General features: G+C 46.2%; 1 protein-coding gene across 1 annotated transcript; it reads right to left on the minus strand.

The window, feature by feature from the left end:
• Positions 1-885: 885 nt before the first annotated feature.
• Nsl1 (NSL1 component of MIS12 kinetochore complex) lies at positions 886-22,230 on the minus strand. The gene is made up of 6 exons (XM_055609282.1): positions 21,996-22,230; positions 19,955-20,033; positions 15,704-15,834; positions 14,528-14,582; positions 5,579-5,646; positions 886-4,209 (listed from the first exon to the last, which is right to left on the minus strand). The coding sequence occupies exons 1-6, from the start codon at positions 22,227-22,229 to the stop codon at positions 3,931-3,933; spliced, it is 846 nt and encodes a 281-aa protein (XP_055465257.1). The 5' UTR covers position 22,230; the 3' UTR covers positions 886-3,930.
• Between the last annotated feature and the right edge of the window lie 11 nt (positions 22,231-22,241).

Genomic DNA, 22,241 nt, shown 5'->3' on the forward strand with positions numbered 1-22,241 from the left:
GTGTGAGACAGAGACAGAGTGAGAGAGTGAGAGAGAGAAGGAGGAGGAGGGAGGGAGAGAGAGAAGGAGAAAGAGAGAGAGGAGGAGGAGGGAGGGAGAGAGAGAGAGAGAGAGAGAGGAGGAGAGAGAGAGAGAGAGAAGGGGTAGCGCTGCTGACACATCAGAGGACAATTTGTGACTGTTCTCTCCTTCCACCATGTGGGCCCTGGAGCTCAAAGCCAGGCTGTCAGGCTTGGTGCAGGCCCCAACACACTGCTTCCTCTCAGCAGCCCTCAGCCGATGCCCTTAAGAGTTTTCAAAGTCTTCTTGATGGCTCTCTCTTCCTGGGGCTAGATTTGGCCTTTTGTTTAAGTTTTGCTGACAGAGACTCTTAAAAAATGAGTCTGGGCCTTTTGTTTGTACGAATATTTGTGAACCACAAGTGTATGGTGCCCAGGAAGGCCAGAAAAGGGCTTCAGATCACATGGGCCAGAGTTACAGGTGGCTGGCTGTGAGCCACTGTGGGTGCTGGGTTTGAAGCCTGGTCCTCTGCAAAGAGCTCTTAACTGCTGAGCTCACTCCAGCCCTCACAGAGAATCTTATAATCCTCTCCAATTCAGTCTCCCTTTTCCGGCAGACAAACAGAGGAGTTTCAGTTTTTCCTTCTGGCTCTAACTATGATTTTAGCTTCACTAACCCATGGCCTAAGAAGCCGTCTGTTACAGCATAGGCCTGCTCAGCCCTGGTGCTCTCTACCGCTGTGCCTGTATGGCAAGACTGGGCTTCTCAGCACTTCAACTCATCTGTCCAGCTGCTTCCCAAGAAACAAACTTTAAAATATACAAATATAAACATAAAACACATAATATATATGTTTATTATATATAATATATATCAAAGCCCAAAGTAAATGTTATATCACCGAGGTTCAATGCCATTAACATTTCTTATACATTTGCTTAACCTATCAATCTATCCCTCTTTCTTTTGGGAGGTGGTTGTTTCCTTTGAGATAGGGTTTCCCTGTGTAGCCTTGGCTCTCCTGGACTTGCTCTGTAGACCAGGCTGACCTCCCTGAACGCACAGCGATCTGCCTGCCTCTGCCTCCCCAAGTGCTGGCCTTGCAGGCGTGCGCCTCTGCGCCAGCTCATCTATCCCTTTTCTTTGCTTACATACTTCGGAGCAAATCCCAAAATATGCCATTTAACTCTATCAACATGCATCCCTTAAAACTCAATAAAAATGCAACTGTAATTAACATTTATTTTGAGACTTTTTAACACGTATCTTACAGCCTGGTTATATACAGTAAGATCACAAATATAGTCTGTCTTATGAAGGCTGACAGAGGGGTATTTTGACAAGAATTCAGTGCAACCAAGACAAACAGCACTTCCCAGATTGGCTGGGAACACTGCAGCAATCTCACCACCTTATGCTGCTGGCCTGCTCTCCTTGACAGGCTTTTCACCTCAGCACCACTGGCCTTGGGGCAAAAGGTTAGTTGTGTCAGCCACTGGGGCATGCGCAGCCTGTTCACCAGACAACAGTGGCACCCACCCAACACACACCTTGTCTAAGTTAGAGCGGCAAAAGGGCCTTCGCTGTCACCAAAGGACCCGGGGAAGATAACCCTCACTAAGAGTGCCTGCTGGGAGGGGCTCCCCACTGACCCAGTAAGCACTGAGGGAAGCTCACTGCTAAGCAAGTGCTTTAGCCCCAGCCTCAAGTCACATTCATGCCAAACTCCTGTGAGCATCACCTCAGAGCCCCAGTGTGCAAAGAGGCCTTTCACAATGTGACTATAGTTCCAGCCAGCATCATCCAGTGGGCTACCTCCAAGCTCACTCTCCCATCCTATACAGCACTTGCTCAAGGGAAACCTGCCAGATTGCTTCCCAGCCTGGAGTCTCGGCCTTGCCTGTTTGGGCGTTTCTGAAGTGAAATCAACCACAGAACTTGAATGCCATGAAAGGCACAGTAAGAACAGCCAACTTCTGAGTTGCAAAGTGGTTTTAAGGCAAAGGCTAGTTCACTCTGAAATGCAGAGCGCCAGCCTGCTAGCCCATGAAAGCCGACACCAGGAATGTCTTGTTAGCTGGAAAGTGCATAGCACCAAGATTATGGTCTTCTGTATTATTTTAAAAACAAAAATCAAAACACTGTACAATTACTAATACTAAATCAAATCAAATTTTAACCAAACAGAATCTAAAAGCTCCATATTGTGGCCTCACCACAAAGCTTTCCCAATTGATAAAAATAGACAAGCCTAGACGTTTATGATTGGGACATAATGAGCAAGAGCAATACAGATTTTCCAAGTCATGATTAGTAAATCCCTCTAAAAATGGACAGAAGTATATAATCACCACAAAGGGAAGTAGATGGCAAGCTGGACAGCCCGTCTACGGTGGACTGTGGAAAAGACACGCTGCAGAGGCCGAGCTCTGTGCCGCAGCAGGTTAGCGGCAGCTGCAGCAAAGCGGCTGGTGCTGTGTCTCACACCATTTTGCTGGGACAGCTTACCAAGAGGCCAGAGGCAGGACCTATAGTGACTAGGGGCTGTGCATGAGTGCAAGGAAGGTGTTCGTAGAATCTATGAAGAGCATCTGAAGAGAACAAACCCCAACAGCCCCATCACATGAGACACCAGTCAGTTTGATTTCACGGACGCTCTGGCAGGTCTCAGCTGTCTTGTCTACCACGCTGACACACAGACGCACCAGCCTTATAACAAACAAAGAGAAGACCTATGTGTGCCTCCGTGATAGGCCCACCAGGTGGGGAAGTACAGAGTTGGAAGCATTAGGGGCTGGACTGGGCACAGGTGCAGACAGCGTGCCATAGTGAATATTCTGTATGGTAGTGATCCTGCTTCTGTTCTGTTACACTAGAAACAAGACTGAACATGTGAAACGTGAGTGCTCTTTTCCTTCTGAAACCACCACTGCCCTTTGTTCCTTTTCTTTCTTTTTTTACGTAAACATCTTTATGATAATTCAGTTACAAAGTGCTTTTGCCTTTTAAGGTTGGTTCTGGTCCTTGAAACTGTTCCTGCCTGCTTTATAGCTGTGAGTGCACTAACCCTCCTGGGGGCGGGGGAGTGACAAGGTTAGCTATGTCCTCTAGAAATGTCTTAATGAAAAAAAAAGAACTGTTCTGTAGTGGTAAGAGAGGAGACAGAGAAGCTGAAAGAGGCTGTTTAAATCCCAGGGTGTCAGTTTGCTGACACTGATTCTGTCTGTTACTGTATCTCCCGTACCTGGAGCAGTTCACTCTGCTCACATCTCTGTCAAATGCCAATCTATGCTCATATATACTCGGAACTGGAAGGATCTATTTGCAAATGAGGACCCACAAAGAAACTATCAGTTCCTAGTCAAATTATGTTCAAAGATCTATGGAAATAAACGTGCAGGCAAAACATAGAGACTCTATGCCCCAGGTTTACTTTTTAAGAATATTTCCTGCACAAAGAATAGTCTTCTCCTTTACCTTATAAAACAAACCCTAAAACTGCAAATTAAATGCCCAAGGGACACAGCCAAGGCCAGGCCTGCCTTCCGTCTGAAAACCTGCACCAGAAATGTGCACACTGCAGGGCAGAGCCAGCACCAGCGCTCACACAGCGAGGAACTGCTCAGAGCTTCGCACACGGAGAAAGCTGCACACTGAGAAAACCCCTCAGAGCACGTGCCCCTGGCATGCCTGGAAAGCTGCAAGGCAGCCAAGAGCTGATGGCACTGGAGGACCCTGACAGTCTGTGCAACACCGAGAAGGCCTTTTCCTACAGGAAAGCAGTATGGGAGGAAGCAGCCGGTGGTCCACCGCAGGCCAGGACAAGCAGGACAGCACACTGCACCTGCGCACCTCACACGGCTTTAAAGGAGCCCCACTCAGACTGCGACCGAGTGTTGAGCGCTGCCTGTCAGCTCCCCAGCAGGCAGCTTATATATCGAGGTTAATCCTCTTCGGCCGCAGCGGGTAGTTCCTTCTCTGGGCGAGGTCTGGAGCTTGCTTTCTCTTTAGCACCACGTTGGAGACTTTCCTGGCAGCCGTCTCGGTTGGTGAAGTTTCTACCTGTGTGACAAGCTTGTCAGGCTTGGTCTCTACTTTCCTGTGGCAGCCGGAGAAGACTTCCTGGTTGATCCTCTGCAGCTGGATGATAGGCTGCATCTTTAAAACCTGAGAAAAGCCGTCTCCTTGTTCGATTAACACGGGCAAAGCCTTGGGAAGAAAAAGCTCAGGTTGAAGGTGAGTCCACAGAGCAGACACACTGTACACAGACTGGAGCCACTGCAGTTAACTCTCTAACTCAAGCCTATCACTACGTCCTGCTTCCCTGCGGTTAAGGACGTTTGGTTTTCTGTTTTAAGATCCCAGTTCAAGTGGAGGGATTTTAACTAAAGGCTGAGACTCAGAAAATACGGCTCATCCTTCCAACTGGTGGCGACATTAAACCTAGCAGGAGTAACAGAAGTTCAGAGCTAAGAATTTAAAGCCCGGAAGTCCTGCTATCTGATAACATGTTTTAGGAATCTTGATAAGACAAGGGACAGGCACGTTGTGACCCTAATGGATGGAACAGTAAGCATTTGGACCCTGGGGCTCTCTGCCTAAGACCTCAACCTTGGCCAGCCATGGTGGTACATGAATGACTAAAGCTAGTTTGAAGTCAGCCTGTGGAACACAGTGAGGCATTGTCCTCAAAACAAAAGAACTGAACTCCACTATTAGAAGATGAAAAAACACCAGACAGGAAGTAAATGAGTGGTCCCGTCTGTGTTTCAATAAAGCCTTGTTTACAAAAAACGAAGCAGGCTGAATGCCTGACCCACCAACTCTGGATCAAGACTAGGATAGAAGTAGTAAGATGATCAATTATCAGAAAAACATAAAAACCAAAAGAGAATGCCACAGAAGATGGACAGCAGAACTGGAGAGGTTCTGCAGGAATTTAAAAATAATTTCCAGGTAGCAGGAATTTGCTTTTGTGTTTAGGTAAAATAAATGTCCTACTAGAAACCCTGTTATTATGACCTTGAGGCTCTCCAGCTGGAAGAGACTAACAGAGTGATTAAGAGCAAAAGCAAACGGCTAGGAAACATTTGCCAGAGCTGAGTTCAAGCCAGTAAAAAAGCAAAAACAACAAAAGAACAAGTTCCAAAGCCAGAGATCCTGGTTCAGTTACTTGTTTGGGCTTTTAGTGCCTCAGTGTTCTCGTCTATAAATTGGGATTAGCATATCTACCTTGCTGGGTCAGTGTGAGGATTAAATGAGACAGTAAATGGAGCAGACACACGCTCCATAGATGTTACCAACAGCGTCAGCCCAGAATGTCTGACAAGCTGCCAACACAGCTCACGAAGTGTGACCTCACTAGAGAAGCCAGACAGAACACACAGGCCTGCCAGGTAGACTGTGGTACACACGGGCCTGCCAGGTAGACTGTGGCACACACGGGCCTGCCACGTAGGCTGTGGCACACAGTAGTCACCTGATAACGGACTCCTGAGCATCCTCCTGCAGACCCAAACACGCCTGCACCCCCGATGAGCACCAATCTTTCCACTCTGTGTATCAGCACCGCTCTTACCTTCATGGCACTGCTGATTTTCTTGGCTATGTCTTCTCCACGGCATTTCAAATTTTCCACATGAGAAGCTGCAAGAAACCACCAAACAGTAAGTATTTTAGGTTCTTTATCTAATTAGCCAGTCATAAAGACATTTAGACACAACACGGACAGAAATCTGTTAGGGTTTACCTTGTTCTAACCTACGAGTACTCTGTTTGTTCGAGGAGGGTTTCTCTGCTTAGTTCTGCCTGTTCTGGAATTCAGTCTGTAGAGCAGGTTGGCCTCAAGCTCACGGAGATGGGCCTGCCTCTGTCCCCCTAGTGCTGGGATGAAAGGTGGGCCCCTCCCCATTGCACCCTGCTGAGTACTCTGTAACCCACCAAAGTCAATGTCAGGATAAAAGAACGGTCCAGGAGTACATCAGAGTATTACTCAACGGTGTGCACACAAGCCGGCTGGCTGGCTCCAAGCGGCCTCAGTGGTGTCCCGAGAGCACCTGCTATGCATTCTCTAGATGCTGCTGACACCTCAGCACATCATCAAGTGTTAAGACACATGCATTCTGTACCGTGTGTATAATCCTCCACACATACACACAGTAAAAAAAATAAAGCAAAACATCATCTAAACTTCGAATACAAGCACTCTTGTCCTGAGGCCACGCACACATATTATCTGGTAGAAAAAATTTTAGCTTTGGTTGCTAGAATACAAATTTCTTTTTCCTTCCCTGATGCTTCTGAGTGTGTGTTTATGCATGTGTATAATGTGTGTGCATGTGTGTGTGTATGTATGTGTGTGGGTGTGTACACGCATGCTTGCATGTGCAGATGCACACGGCGGACAGAGGGCACCATCAGGGGTCTTCCTCTGGCTCCGTCTTGCTTTCAGACAGCATCACTGACTCAGGCTGATAGGCTAAGAAGCCCATGGCTCCCACTGTCTCTGCATCTCCAGTTTTTAACCTAAGCTCTAGGAATTCAAGTTCAGGTTGCTGTGCTTGCAGAGCAAGTGCTTTATCAACAGCTATGGCCTAGCCCTCTTCTGATGCAGCACGTCTGAGGCTGAAGTACAGACTAAAGGACACAAGAGTATAAAGAGCACCAGTAAAGCCATATGGGCCGGAGTGAAAGCCAGCGTGTGTACCTCATAATTTAAAAAGAACTGTACAAGGAACTATACGAAACTATGCCAACTGGCACATGATGCATAAAGAGGCAAATTGTGATAATAACAGTCAAAGGGAAGGGCAGAGCTATATAGAACAGTGTTAAAATGAGGCTGGTTTAAAGTTACACTGTTAAGACATGAATTGTGATCTCTAATGAAGCCACTAACCCTAAAAACAATTCAGAAAATAAAAGCAATATGCTACCAAAAGATCCAGTGCACAAAGGAGAAAGCGGACGACGATGGACAGAAGTGTGACGCTGCTGGATAACAAGCACAGGTGCAGCAAGCCCTCCCTCACCAGTCACGATCTCAAGTATCAACGGGGTCAACTTTGCTACTGAAAGGCACAACTAGAAGTGGCAACGGGATGAAGAAGAAACAATCCAGTCAGGCCACACCATTACTGCCCCGTAAGCACCGCTGCCACAGAGCTGAGAATGAAGGGAAGGATGGAAACACTCTACACAGAAGCCATTGTGGGACAGCTGAGGCTGGTGCTCAGCGGCAGGGCCTTGGGGGGGGGAGGCCCTGGCAGTGACCCTCCTGCTGCATTAGAAGAGGAGATCCTGATAAAAAGGGGCACCTCATCCAAGAGACCTAACAACTTTTCCTTCCTTCGAGACAGGGTCTCTCTACATAGCCCTGGCTGTCCCAGAACTCACCATTCTAGGCCTGGCTGGTCTGAAACCCACAGAGATCCACCTGTCTCTTCCTTCCAAGTGCTGGGATTCAAGGCATGTACCAACACCCCTGGTGATTTAACACCTGTAAACAGGTGCACCAAACAGAACCCCGAAATTCATGAGACGGAGCTGAGGAACTGAAGAGGCCGTCTGACAGGAACAGCTGGCGACGCCAACAACAATGCTCTAATGAGCTGCACGGCAGCGCGCACTCTCGTGTGCAGGAGGGCCTTTTCCTCTCTGCAGAACACGTGACTCACAGGTCAACAGCACGCCACTTCCGAGAGAAGGTTTGTAGGACAACTTGCATCCTCTCAGAAGCAAGCTGAGAGGTGACAGGGAGCTTAGAGGCCTCTGTCTTGAGGAGCTGAAGCCCCTTCTCCCAGGTCAACGGCGTCAGAAATCACAAGGGATACGACAGTGCTTATCGTTTTAAGCTGTTAAATTCTGAGATAATTTATTAAGGAACATGTTAACTCCAACATTAGAGCAGTGGGTTTTCAAATCAACGCATTTAGTCCTAAGTGTAAATTAAAGTCCCCAGTGAGTGACCATCTAGAACATTCCAGTGCATCTAGAATGTTCCCCAAAGGCCAATGTGTGAAATGCTTGATCACCAGGCAAGCCTATGTGGAGGTCTTCAGGTTTCTGGGGGTTTGTCCAATACATCTTGTTCCCCACTTCACTCTCTCCCAGATAAAATACTTCTAAACTTAAAGAAACAAGCTCAATTGTTGATCTGAACAAAACACAATAGACTATCTTCCTTATGACTCCAGGCTTTTTGGATACTCTGTTGTATTCACGGCACACGTGAGAACATAAGGCACATTTGAAAACAGTTTAAATGGGGGCTGGAGAGGTGGCTCAGTGGTTAAGAAAATAGTTTAAATGTCTATCATCTGTTTATAGTTGTCACACTTATATCGAGATGATGGTGGTTTTAAAAATACATATGTATGTATGTACATATGCATGTATAACTTCATCAAGTTGTGCACTGTACATTACTCTACAAAAGCACACACATGGATCTTCTTCCTCCTCCTCCTCCTCCTTTGGTTTTTTCAGACAGGGTTTCTCTGTGTAGCCTTGGCTATCCTGGACTCACTTTGTGGACCAGGCTGGCCTTGGACTCACAGAGCTCCACCTCCCTCTGACTTCCTGAGTGCTGGGATTACAGGCGTGTGCCACTGTGCCCAACATGAATCTCTTACTTCTATGCCACAGTCTTCACTGTTGCGTAGGTTTTACTAGCAGCAGCTATCCTCCTTGACCTGTGAGGCCCTTCTCTAGGCTCCTCACAGATTGAGTTCTATCTATAACTAACACAGACAATTCCTAAAAGACCTCATGCCACTGTTTTGGCCTTCACTCTCCCCCTGCTGTACAGTATCTGATCTTCATCTGCTGCATAAACAATGACAGCATAGAAGCCAAGAGTGCTTTGGACTTGGGTGTAAAATGGAGCTAGGCTCTCGGCTTGCATTCTGACAGACTTTCACACCCACCTGTGTGATGGGTTTTCTAAAGTTGGGTTAGACATATAAGACATCTACTGTTCCTGACATGACTACAAAACACTCTTACACCATCCCTTACCTCCAGCATCCTCCAACTTCTTCAGAAAGGCCACTAGGGGGCAGTATAGACAACAATGAGAAGCCAGAATCTTGCTAATCCTTGAGGACTTCCTGGTAGGTAGACTATGATCTTTCTTTATTCATGGGGTCTTTTAGCGGTGATCATAGTACCCTGAGAGCAGGTGCTCAAAATCTACGACAGGACACACAGATGGTAGTAGACTTCCTTAATCAAAGGGGGTGACATCACTCACAGAAGAACTGTATTGTGGAAAGTTTGTCTTAAACAGGGATATGATGCCAACATGGACTGGGGAGTACAGGGTCGGAGGCAGGGGGATCAGATGCATTCTGCCCAAATAAGGAAATAAATCAGAAACAGAAGAAAACAGGAACCAGGAAACATGGTCCACAGCAGGAGAGAAGTGAGGAAATTCCCAGGATAAAGGTGAAAGGACAGACAGGATGAAGGTGTTAGCAGGCGAGGGCAGCTGGTCAGGACTGGAATAGGAAGATGAAAGGTTCAAAACAAGACTGATGGATAACCTCAAGAGTTTGCCACACCTAGGAATTTACGATTCTGGGAGAAAATCAGAGATAGACAGGACAGAACAGAGAGAGGCAACTGTCACCTGAGAAGGGGCAGCAACAGGCACTACACAGTGTAAGGTGCGGGGCCAAACACACTGAGTTTCCAACAAGAACAGCAGAGGTAAACAGTGAAGCTAGTGGACAGGCAGGCGGTAATGGCACACGCCTGTGATCCCAACACTTGGGAGACAGAGGCAGGTGGATCTTTGTGAGTTCCCAGAACAGCTGGGACTACATAGAAAGATCCTGTCTCAAAAAAACAAAATAAGACTAAACAAAACAGAACACGAAGCTGGTGAGTACAAATGAGTTTTCTGAGGACCTGCCTATGACAGCACAGAAAGACAGACTCGCCCAAAGCCTATTCTACTCTATGAGCTGCTGTGGACAACACACACCCTGTCATTCTCAGGCTATGTCAGAGCAGGCCTGAGGGCCTCCTTTTACAAAAATCCTGAGAAAGGGAACTGCAACTGGGTAGATTTAGAACTCACAGCTTCTGAAATGCTATGTAACTCTCTAAAATATCACCTTCCCAGAAATCATATACTGTCCTCCTAAAAATGTAATTCAGAAATGGGCAAAACTTAGTTCCAGCAAAATGAAAGTTTCCTGAGATTAAAAACTATGTCCAATACCACTGTAAAGTTAAATGTCTAACTATGAATTTATAATATCTCTTCTTTTTCTAATTAAGTAAATTAAATCCTTTTCGTTGGAAACCAAAACATCTCTGCAATGCCTGGAGGTGCTCATCTTTAACCCCAGCACGGGAGGCAGAGGAGGCGGGCCTCTCTAAATGTGTGCTCAGCCTGGTCCACAAAGCAAGTCCCAGGCAAGCCAGATACATCTTCCCACGCGAATCTGGGGCATGGTGTCTCAAAAACAAAAATAAAAGCAAAACCACAAGACAAAACAAAGTTCACAGTATCAACAACTCTAAAGGAGGAGTTTAGAGGAGAAAGCGCACACGGAAACGTGAGCTAACTGTACAAGTCAGGCAGGCGGCCTGAGCCCGTGACCACAGCACAGAAGGACCGGACAAGAGGGCCGTGCACCCCAAGTCATCCCGCTGGACAGCAAGACCCTGTCCCAAAACAAAACACAGGACTCAACAAAACTCATTAAACACGTGGCATAAACATTCCCTGTGCTGGCAAGATAGTTCAGCAGAAAAGGCACCTGATGCCAATCCAAACAACCTGAGTTTGAGTCCCGGAACTTATGGTAGAAGGAGCAAACTGACTTCTGCAAGTTGTCCTTTGATTTCCACACGCATGCTGTAGTATGCACATGTGTATTCACAAACACACACAATAAATTGATGAACATTTTAAGAAGCCGAAAACATCATTTCCAGCATGAGTACTTGCTAAAGGAATTCCCAAGCAATAAGCTTTTGCCATACTCCCAGTGACTCTAAGTGACCGTCATATTTTATAGCGGAGAACACTGAAGCACTCCTGATACAGACTATTTGCTTTTAGAAGTCTCCTATGCTGGTGGCAGGCCTAGGCCATGAAAGAGACAGGATGAAAATGCATCTCCTGGATGCATTCTCCAAGCTCCTCCTCCACACGCTCAACAAGAACACTTCAAGACACCGAGTGCCACTCTTATCAAGGTCAACAGAAAGTTCCTGAAGAACCGCACCTCACGGGAGCCTATGGGCGTTTACTAAGCACAGTAGGGGAAGGATAAGATGTTTCAAGCCCAGAGCCAAATTATCCAACCCTTGTTAGCCCTTCCAGGTGTGTGCCCTCCTCTAAGTGACCTGACATCTTTGTGAGCATTAGATATGCTCTGTAAAATGTACAAGCTGACCCCAGCTTCTATCAACCAGAAAGCTAAAAATGCTGTCAGAGAGCATGTGAGGCCTACAGCTTTTCTGTCACCACCTGCTGGCGCTTCTACTAATGAACATCTCAGTTTATGATTTTTTTTCTATTCTGCTGTCACAAATGCCATGAAATTGTTACCACATTGCAGCACGAAGTTTGCAGTAACCCAAATCTGTATTTCCTGGCCACTGTCACTCATATTTATCTCCAAAACAAACTCTCTCTTACTCCCCTTAAAGTAAGTGTCCCACAGCCTAGATGCACACATGAACGCTGACAGGTAATTAGCTGGGAGCGTCCACCCGCAGGCTCTGCAGTGCCTGAAACCAGACAGCACTACCTGAAAACAAGCCAGGCAGCCTCGACTTGCAGGGCCACCCTAGAATTCAAGTGTCGACTGCAGAAAACTGAAAACATCTCTGCCATTACTATGTGCTAAATGCTGGGTAGTGGGGAGAAGAGCTCCTCCACTCCAGGGACTTTAAAATGACAAGAACCACATCTTATTGGTAAATAACCAGCTTGCTGGGGGAAAGTCTGCCCTTGAAAAATGTGGAAGTTCAAAACCCCTGAGACACTCTTCCCTAGCTCCTGCTCTCTAAAACAGAGGGAAATGAAAAAGTGGAAATGAAAGATTGGGTAATAAGCCCAGTTTTGCTTCCGGGTCACTGCACTAACTAAACAAGGGAACATGAACCTCCAAAGCCTGCAAACTCGGCAGAAATGTGCTGGCTGCGAGCTTCCCATTTACTTCCACCTTATTTCCTGAGTGCCAACAAACAAGCATGCGCAGAGGTCACCTGGCTTGTACGGTTTCTAGGGCAGAAATCAATGCCACCAATACCTTGCGTGAGAAGTGAGGAGGGAAACCAATGTTTCTTCTGAAGACAAACAGGTTTCAGATCTGTGACCCCAGGCACCCCACTCTTCTACAGCATGGGTGTCAGTCTCCCTTTGGGCCTGTCAAGATCCTAATGCAGGGCTTTTTATCTAGCCTCAGGCGGGTGACTAATCTCATTACTTTTGTTCCACAGTCTCTTAAGTTCTTTCCTCAGGAGCTTTGCCTAAGCTCTTTCCTCCGCTCCAGGGTTCTTCTCCTGATAGTAACCATGTAAATTCCCAGCCACTTTTGCCACAGAAGTTTCTTCTCACCTGCACCCTGTCCTAGCCTCATGCTGCCCACCTACTGTGAACTGGACGCTGCTCCCTGAGTCACACTGAGGCAGCCGCACTCGGAGCAGAGGCAGACTGATGCCCCAGCATCGCAACAGTGCTAGGACTTCTTTAGAACACCAACCAGTGCAACCTGACAGGACCATGTCTTTACACAGAGCCCCGGGAAGAAACAGTGGCTACCAACTTCACTCTGTAAACCGGAAGGAGCTGATGGGCCTCAGGAGGGTAAGAAGTGGAAATCATCAGCTTCCTAGTTTAAACCAAGGGCTGAGGAAGCTGGAAAAAAACGTGCCACCAACCAGCAAGTGTACCTGAAGTACACAGAAGTGCCGGGAGACAGGTGACACCCCAGGCCTGGGCACGGACCAGTGTCCAGATCCACCACCTCCAATGTCACAATGCACAGAGCCTCTGCTGCCACATACAGGTGGCCCGTGCTGCGCCTGCAGAGACCTGAGTTCAATTTCTAGCACGCACACTGGGCAGCTCATAGACACCTGTAATACAGTTCCAGGGGAATGCAAATTCACGTGCACATACCCCCACACACATACATGATTTTAAAATATAAATTAAAAAATCTTTAAAGAAATGAAAAGAACAAAGATAATGAATTCAACATATTCAATATGATGAAAGCAAATAAAATTTAAGAGCAAAGATGAAATAGAAACTCAGAGCTGGCACTTCACAACCTTTACCCAAGGTGCCTAAAAACTGCAAGCAAGAAGCACACCCAAGGGCTGGAGAGATGGCTCAGTGGCTAGGAGCGCTGTCTGCTCTCTCAAAGAACCTGGGTTCAATTCTCAGCACCCACATGGCAGCTCACAACTGTCTGTAACCCCAATTCCAAGGGATCTCACACCTTCAATGAAATAAAATTAAATAAAATTTATTAAAAAAAAAAAAAAGAAGTACACCCAAAATGAAGGCACAAAATGAAAAACAATAGTTATGTCAGAATTTTGAAAACTGGATTGATAAATCCAATTAATCACCAAATACAAAAAAAGTAGCTACTGGTGGTTTATCCTTATAATCCCAGCACTCAGGAGGTGGAGGCAGGAGGAGCATGAGCTCAAGAATAGCCTGGGCTACATAATAGGACCCTGCCTCAAAAAACAACAAACAAAGGCCCACTGGGAGTGTAGCTCCATGGCAAAGCACTTGTGTTGCAGGGACAGGCCGACCTTCCATTCTCAATAAGACAATCAAAAAGTCCTAACAGGTGAATTTTATACGCTTAACCAGAACTAAAACAGAAGACTAGGGGCGGGGGTGTACCTATCAATAGTCAGAGTGCACAAAGGGTCATTTCTTGCTCAAGAAGCGTGTCACCGGACTGCATAAAGTCGAGTAACTTTACTACAACAGATACAACTTTACAGGGGATATTAAAAGAACAGAACAGAACGTCACTTGCAACCTGGGAGACTGAAGAGAGAACACCGAATCCACACAGCAGAAGGCAGCCAAGGCAGGGCTTGAGAAGACAGACCTGGGATTGGAAACTAGAATAAGCAAGTTCCACAGGACAAGATTATGGTCTGAATCTAAAGTGTGACTCACCAGCTATGACCTTAACTGTACTCATCAACACTGTGACTGAACTAAACAAACTCAAGAAGATAAACAGATCAAAAATGTACAAAACCAGGCAGCCACATTACAGACAGACTCTGAGATCATGAAAACAAAAACTAAGACAGCAAAACAAACAGCAAAAGAGAAAGAAAATCGAGTTCCCGTTAGTGGAAGCACAGAAGCAGCCAACACCTGAGCGCATATACCAGAGAGGGGACACTTGCAGAACAACAAAGACTGTCTCAAAATCTAAAAACAAGTGCTAGGTGCCAGCTGTGGAGGAGAGGGCTCACACAGCTGGGGACGCTACAGTGGCAGCTTCATTTTCATTCTTACCTGGGTCAGGGTCACATTTCAGGTCCAAGGGCTGTACAACAGGGCAATACTGCTTCTAAACACAACACAAATCAGTTAAGTTAGACATGTGACACTTCAGATAAAGAAGCATCTCTTTCAGTCAGTGTGAGCAAGTATTCAGTCAACAGTGCTAGCCTCAGGGTTTCTCGTTTTGGACCCTGAACTCTGTCTGTAGGGAAAGTGTCGTTAGGTTTTAACACCTTTTATGTACTGCCATCTGCTGCACACAGTGAGAAATAGCAAAGTGAAGGCATCGTGGTGTTTAAGATACAGGGCAATGGCCACAGTGTGGCAGAGCTCATTCACGACAAATGTTTGGAACTCAGAATTCCTATTTCCACAGAAACTTTTTGAAAACGTGGCTAGACTGCCACACCAGCCAATTACTGTCCACACCTGTGGTACACAGGGACAGCTGGACATTTCACAATCAGGCGAAAGGAAAAGGGAAATGTTCCTTCTTACTCAATGACAACCGGAGCCAAAAGTATGAAAAATTGGCAACAGCACACTAATGCTCTCCAGTTTTGTGTCTCCACTGTCTGCCTAACTAGTGTCAGGGTTTTTTTTTTTTAGGAAGGTCAGCAAGGAGGGAGCCACAAGACAGTCAACACACTGCAAGCTTTTCTCCTGGAGTCTGGGAAGGGCTTGCTGTAGCGGCGAATGCTGTGGAAAGATAAAGCATTCGAGGATTTCTTTTTCCCTGTCACAATATGACTGAATGTTTAGCTCAAATGCAGGCCTGTAGTGCCCCAAACCGTGACTGAGGCAGAGACTACTGGAAGAGCCACACTTTTAAAGGCTAAAAGGACTGTGCACTCTAAAGCCTGCATATAGTCGTTTCCTGGGGCAACACCATCCCAGCAAGCCATCCCAGCAAATCACTCTGGTCCAACTGCCTGTGGCCCTGCCTCATTTGCATTAAGTCTCAGGTCTAATCTGCCTATGCATCTGTTCCAGTTTTAATAAATGTGTCATGTGACAGGCATGGTGACAGACACCTACAGGGAAAAGCAAGCCTATGTAAACAGCCGAGACAGCCAGCTGTGATTCCAGCACACAAGAGGCGAGAGGTGGAGGCTGAAAGATCAGGTAAGTTGATCCAGTTTTTACGTGGTACGATGCTGTGTACGGATTTAAACAGAAACATCTTACCAGACTCTCATGCTGTGCTTTCAAGGTTTGGATGAGGCTCTCAAGGATCCTTCGGGGGTACTGCCTCCGTTTTGTTGCCACATCCACTATGAGCTCATCAAACTCATCTTCAAGCACTTTGATGTCGGAATCTATTTCAGAGAAGTCCCGTATTAGTTTGGAAATATTCTATAAGCTCAATTCACAAAATAATTAAAGAAAACAGCATGGCAAACCAATGGAGTCCCCTCATCCTGTGCCGATCAATTATCAAGCACAGAAAACACAAAGACATACAGCACAGTCCCCAGAAACAGGCACTAGTAACTTGACAAATGCAGCAGGGTATAAAGACAAAGGACACCCGATCAGTGGGAGTTAAAGAACCAACATTAGGCCTGAAATCTGGCTGTAAACCGAGGCACTGGGTGAGCAGGATCTTTGGGAGAGGAAACTGTAGAGCCAGAAGCCATCTAAATGGCATAGAGTGAGTGACAAGGAAAGGGCTGAGGTGCAGCTCGGCATGACCGAATGTGCTTAGAATGCACAGGGCCCTGGACTGGCCCTTCCCCAGCAGTGAAGGCATCTCAAGCCATGGATAACCTTTCAGTCAACCTGTGACAGCAGCAGTGGGAAGCCAGGCAGGAAAAGCGAAAGGCATGGTGACCTGGGGCTTTCTCATTCAGCAACAACTGTTTATCCAGTTGTTGGCTCTCAGCTTGAAAGGGATGACTACCCAGGGAGGATGTTACTCAGGTCTAGGATAGGGCGCAAAAATGAAGCATCCAGAAGAAGTGAATGTACACGGATGCAACTGGCCTCATTTCAATAATAACTTTAGAGTGAAAATACTGGGCTGGAATAAGAGCATCCGCTTAGCATTGTAGGGATGTGCACTCTGCCCAGCACTGAGAGAAAAAGTAGGAATACTAAGTAGCTATGAGTGCCAAGTCCTCACGTAAGCGCTCACACCACGAGCTCAACTCTGCCAGCCTACACTAACCTCATGGACTAAGCTTTTCAAGCAGCCCGATGATGGCACATTTCTGAAACACTCTGAGAGCTGGCTGGTATGTGCACTCCAGCATACAGTGTGTAGCAGCTGCGGCCTCTCCTGTAGCAACTATTCACTGAGTCTACTCAGTGGCTCGCTTGAAGGATATCTGAGGAAGCTATGGAACTCTCACTTGGACACTCTCTGAAATAAGGAGCTTTACATTTTACTATGTTCATTTTAAAGTGACGTCACTAGCCTACAAAGGACAGCACACAGATTACAGAAGTTCTTTTTAAACGTGTGTATGCTAGCAGACGGTGCAAGCATGTAGGGTCAAGTAATAGCTCCGAGGAATCCATTCTCTTTCCACGTCTACCCAAGCTTTTCTTCATCCTTTTACTATGTAAACCCAAAATCTGTTTTGGTAATGTTAAATAGACAGCTAACATAGTCCCAAGTAATAGACAAGAAAATCTTATAGGCACAGCACTCTCCTGCCGTTGAGAAGAAAGGCTACAGGCACAGAGTCACTGTTGGCCTGAAATCAGCTCCAACAATAGGACAATGCAAACACAACACTGTGACTCTCAGCAGTGATGCTGATCAGCCCCAAGTGATGTCACAGAGGGACAGCTGGCACGTGTGGCCTGTCAGCACAGCCCTTCTCTACACAGCACTGCAGATCGGGGCTGCCTGTCTCTCTTCTCTAACTGAGCATTCCCTTCCTATTGGTGCTTCCTTCCCATTCTGGCCTTTCTCTTAACACTCTGCCTTCTTTAGGCATGCTAGCACCATTAGTAAGGCACAATGAAATCTAAGCTGGTATGGTGGCTCATAACTTTAATCCCAGCATTGGGGAGGCAGAGACAGGTGGATCTCTGAGGCCAGCCTGGTCTATAGAATTCTAGGACAACCATGGATACAGAGAGAAACTTTGTCTGTCTCAAAAACAAAAACAAACCTACAAAGACAAACTAAGTCTTGGGTAAGGAAACACTGGTCTTAAGAACAACAAGAGGAGGCATGTTCTGAAGGCACCCTCTGCATGGCACCCATATGGTTTAACGTTACACGTAAAAACACTTCACTCTCTATTATAGTATCATCTAAGCAAACACATAACCTGAATTACAAGGAAGTACAGGATTCTTCTGGCCTATTTTTTTTTTAAATGAAGATAATTCTACAATACCTTCCAAAAGCTTACTGACAAAGCAACTGAAGGACAGATGAAAGACCTTTTAGGATATCATCAGACAACATACAGATCAGGTAACCATGGAGTTTCTCTTGGGTTGTGTTCAATAATCTACATTACTTTCTTCTTTTTACTCTGTAATTGTCTTTTAAAATAACATACTGAGGCCAGCGAAATGTAAAAGTAAAAGTGCTTGCCAGCAAGCCCGAGGACCTGAGTCTGATCCTGGAGCCTCCTGATGGAAGAGAAAAACAAGTCCTGAGAGCAGCCCTTTGCCCTCTACACATGTGCCACAACACACACATCCCCACACAGGAAATAAAGTGCTCAGAAGAGAGGGGGTTTTCCTTCTACTGCTGTGAATCGACACCACTGTTACAGGAGAAAGGTATCCTGGGAGGGAATACCGCAGAGTCACAGTGTACAGCAAAGCGCACACCAAAGACTTACTGGAAGGAAACACAGCGGGGGAAGCAGCGAAGACCTGCGGAGGAGCAGGCTTCTGGGGCAATTCTTTCCAGGGGAGCTTGATCTTGGGGAAAGCTCAGGGACTGGTGAACTGGCTTCCACAAACAGGACCTGGAACCTTAGTGCAAACTCAAGCAACAGGGAGGACAGGCAGGTGCTAGACAAGTTTCGCTCCATCCGTGTGCAGACCTCCAAGCACCCTTTCTGGCCGAACAAGCTCACCCCGGCGTCAGAACACAGCCTCCACTGGGCCTTAGAAAAACATCGCAAGGCACCAGGAAAAGCAGTCTGTGTCCACACCCCAGGTTCCCACAGACTGCGCCCCTGCTAGCAAGGACCCACATGCCTTGCACCAGCCTGCCTGCAGCCATCGGCCTGGCAGAGCTGGTCAATCTGGCATCTTCCCTGGCCGTAGCCTCCTCCACAAACATGGACTTGCCCAGTGTAGAGAATATGATCAAAGTTACCTCTGAGAAGTCCCAGAATATGTCTCTAGAACTTTGCTAGGTTGTCTAGTCCATCAAGTTTGCCCAGGCTACCCAGATCACCCAGATATCCTCAGAGAAGCACAATAAATCGACCAAAGACATGACAAGTCACAAATCTTGGACTCAGGAGACCAGGAATGCAGTTTACTCTTACCTAGATTTTAGCAAGACTGGGCCAAGAAGGCTACCATCTGAAGGGAAGTGAAGTCTGTCTAGACACCAAGCACATCCCCTACCCCCCAGCTTTAGGGAGCCAAAGAAGAGTGAGTGATGTTGTCCTACAGCTTCCACAGGGCCCGCACTAGCTTGTAGCATGGCAGGGCCTGGCACTCTAGCATCAAGGGGCTTACAACCATGACTAAGGAAACTCTTTTAATTGGGGATTAGTCCATTACCTTCATGGTGGGGAGCACATGGCATGCATGCAGACACTGGAGTAGCTGAGCTACATCTGGGGCTACAAAGCAGAGAAGGGGAGACTGGGCATGGCATGGGCTTTTGAAATCTCAAAGCCCACCACCCCCAGTGGTGGCCAGATCTCCTGATCTTTCTCAAATAGTGTCATTTTTTTTTCTGATAACTATGAATTCAAATAAATGAGCCTAGGGAGGTGATTTTTGTTTGTTTGTTTTTTTTTTTAAGATTGATTGATTGATTTAGTATGCAGTGTTCTGCCTGCAGGCCAGAAGAGGGCACCACATCTCGTTATGGATGCTTACCAGCCACCATGTGGTTGCTGGGAATTGAACTCAAGACTTTTGGAAGAGCAGCCAGTGCTATTAACCTCTGAGCCATCTCTCCAGGCCTCTCCCACAGGGGAGTCCATTCTTATTCAAACCACCACATTATAAAATAACATTCAGAATAAAGTTAGCAGCCAGAGCTGTAGTGGCCCATGCCTTTAATCCAGGCAGAGGCAGAGGCACGTGTATCTCCGAGTTTTTGAGGCCAGCCTGGTCTACAGAGTGAGTTCCAGGACAGCCAGAGGTACACAGAGAAACCTTGTCTTGAAAAACTAAAAGTAAATAAGTAAATAAATAAATAAATGAAGAAAGAAAGAAGTTAGATGCAAAAAAACAACCTCAGAAATTAACAACAGAGGAAAAAGTTAAGTCACATACCCATAATACAATGATCTACAGCTTCCTGCCAGGCCTGTCCATTAATGCTGATATTCTCCTGCACAGCCAACTCAAACATCTGCAATAAATTCACAGCAGCCAAGTCAGCAAAAGTGATTAGAAATACTGAATTCAAAAATGTTTGCAAAACAATACTGAAATCTGTGTAACAGAATGGAAACAATGAAAAGTTAACTATTAGGAGAACAGGGGAATACGCATACCATGCAGCAGTGACTGCAATGGCTCTATTAGGGCCAATTCATCCGCGTGACACAGAAGCAACAAACAACAGCGTGGTGAACTGTGGAGAAGTACAGAGGCTTCAGGTTCCACCATGTGCTCCCCGAAAGTCAGTCATTTCAAACAGGACTTAATATACGCTACTGTTTGAAATGTTTTCAACAAGCATGTCTTTGGTACCACTTAAGTATAAATGACTGGTAATTATGAGCTATAATACATATGCCATACGAGCATCTTATAAAAACGGCTGCAATACAGCCCAGCGGACAAGACTTGCCAGCATGTGCAAGGCTTTGCATTCAGTCCCCAGCACTGAAGGAGAAAGAGCTACTCTATAGGGTAAGATTCTTACTATATTAAACTTGAGGGTTAAATGCAAGCACAAATTGCCTTTGAAATTCTCATTGTAGCTCCACCAACCATTTTAACAAGTTACTGTATTGCTCAGTTTTATCTAGAGGTATATCAACATAGTCAAAGCTTCTCTACAAAGGTTTACTTTTAATTCTCTTTAAGATCTCATCCAATAGGCTAAGAGATTAAGGCACATTTGTCTTTTTCTGTATGTAGATGCTCTAAGTATCTTAGCATTTTCTAGAATCAGACAAACCCTCTTATTTATAGCCATCTCCAAAAATAACTACTAAAAATGTTATGAGACATTTCTCTTTTTGCCTTAGTTCCCAGGAGGGTATAACATAGGAGCTACTATACACAAACTGGAATACAGAATTATAATCCAAGGAAGGTTTCATTATTCTTTCACTTAACCTGTCTAACAAGCTACAAGAACTCCTAACAGTACGCCACACCTGCAGTCTGCTCCTCATTTTTTTGTTTTGTTTTTTTTGTTTTTTTTTTTTTTTGAGACTGATAACCTATTTTTACTCTGCACCGTTTTCATTTGGTCACAAATATGCTGTATTACAAGCTTGAAACTTTCACCTACATATAGGCTAGTGTCTGCTAGAATAGAAGCAATCCCTCAAATTTTAGTGTCTTTCCCCAGAAACCATCATACTCAGAGTTTTGCAAAATACAGGAGAAAGGCAAAGTGGGTTACAAGGGCCAATGGGGTAGGGACGGACACATACACACTCTCTCTCTCTCTCTTGTGAGAGTACAGTCTACGTGGCCCTGACTGGTCTTGAACTCATAGATTTGTACGCCTCCGCCTTTCTAATGTTGGGCATGACTGCCATGTACAGCTAGACTAGATCTTAGTAAAATCTAGTGCCACCCACGTGGCACTCCATCACTACAGCATCTTCATCTATTTTCCACTTAAAATGTTTTTGCTGCATTCACAAGATGTTACAAAACAACAGCAACAACAAAACAAAAACAAAAAACCACAAAGACCAAAAAACTAGCCAGTGACTGACTCCAAGGATTACCGCTTCCTGGGGAATTTCTCATACCCGACGGTAAACCTGTGCTGCTCCAAAGAAGCGCCACTTTGTCGTTACTGAGCACTTAAATTATGGCTAGTAACAAAGGTGTTTTGTAAAACATGAGCCATCAGATTTGAAAGCTTAGTATGAAAGTAAAGTGGTCATAGTTATACGTATAGTACTGTACATACTAAAACACACGGGTACACTATTGCCGCCTGTTTCTCAAGATCACATTGAGTGATACAAGCACCCAGGAGGCACTAGCATCTAGTTGCCTTCCCTGGCATTTCCCACGTCAATCTGGGGCATCGTTCAATCCGCGGAGACCTGACTTGGAACCTAAGCCTGGAGCCAGGCTGAGGGGAGTGAGGACCGGGAAGGAGGCGGCCGGTCCGTACCCACTGCGCGTCCCGCAGCGCGAGCTCTCGGATGCTCTCCGGAAGCGCGGGCCCGAGCTCCTGCACGAAGCGACCGCACATCTCCATCACTTCCACCACCGCCCTCTTCAAAGTGCAGCGTACTCGGAAGTCCTCGAGGGGAGGGGGGGATGCTGTGGCCTGGGAGTCTGAGGCGGCCCGGGCATTTTGATCCTGCGGGGCGGAGACGAGCACTGGTTCAGGAACGCCCGCCATCTTCCCGGTTTA

Source organism: Psammomys obesus, unplaced genomic scaffold (genome assembly GCF_907164565.1).
Source record: "Psammomys obesus unplaced genomic scaffold, mPsaObe1.curated_primary_1811, whole genome shotgun sequence".
NCBI lineage: Eukaryota > Metazoa > Chordata > Mammalia > Rodentia > Muridae > Psammomys > Psammomys obesus.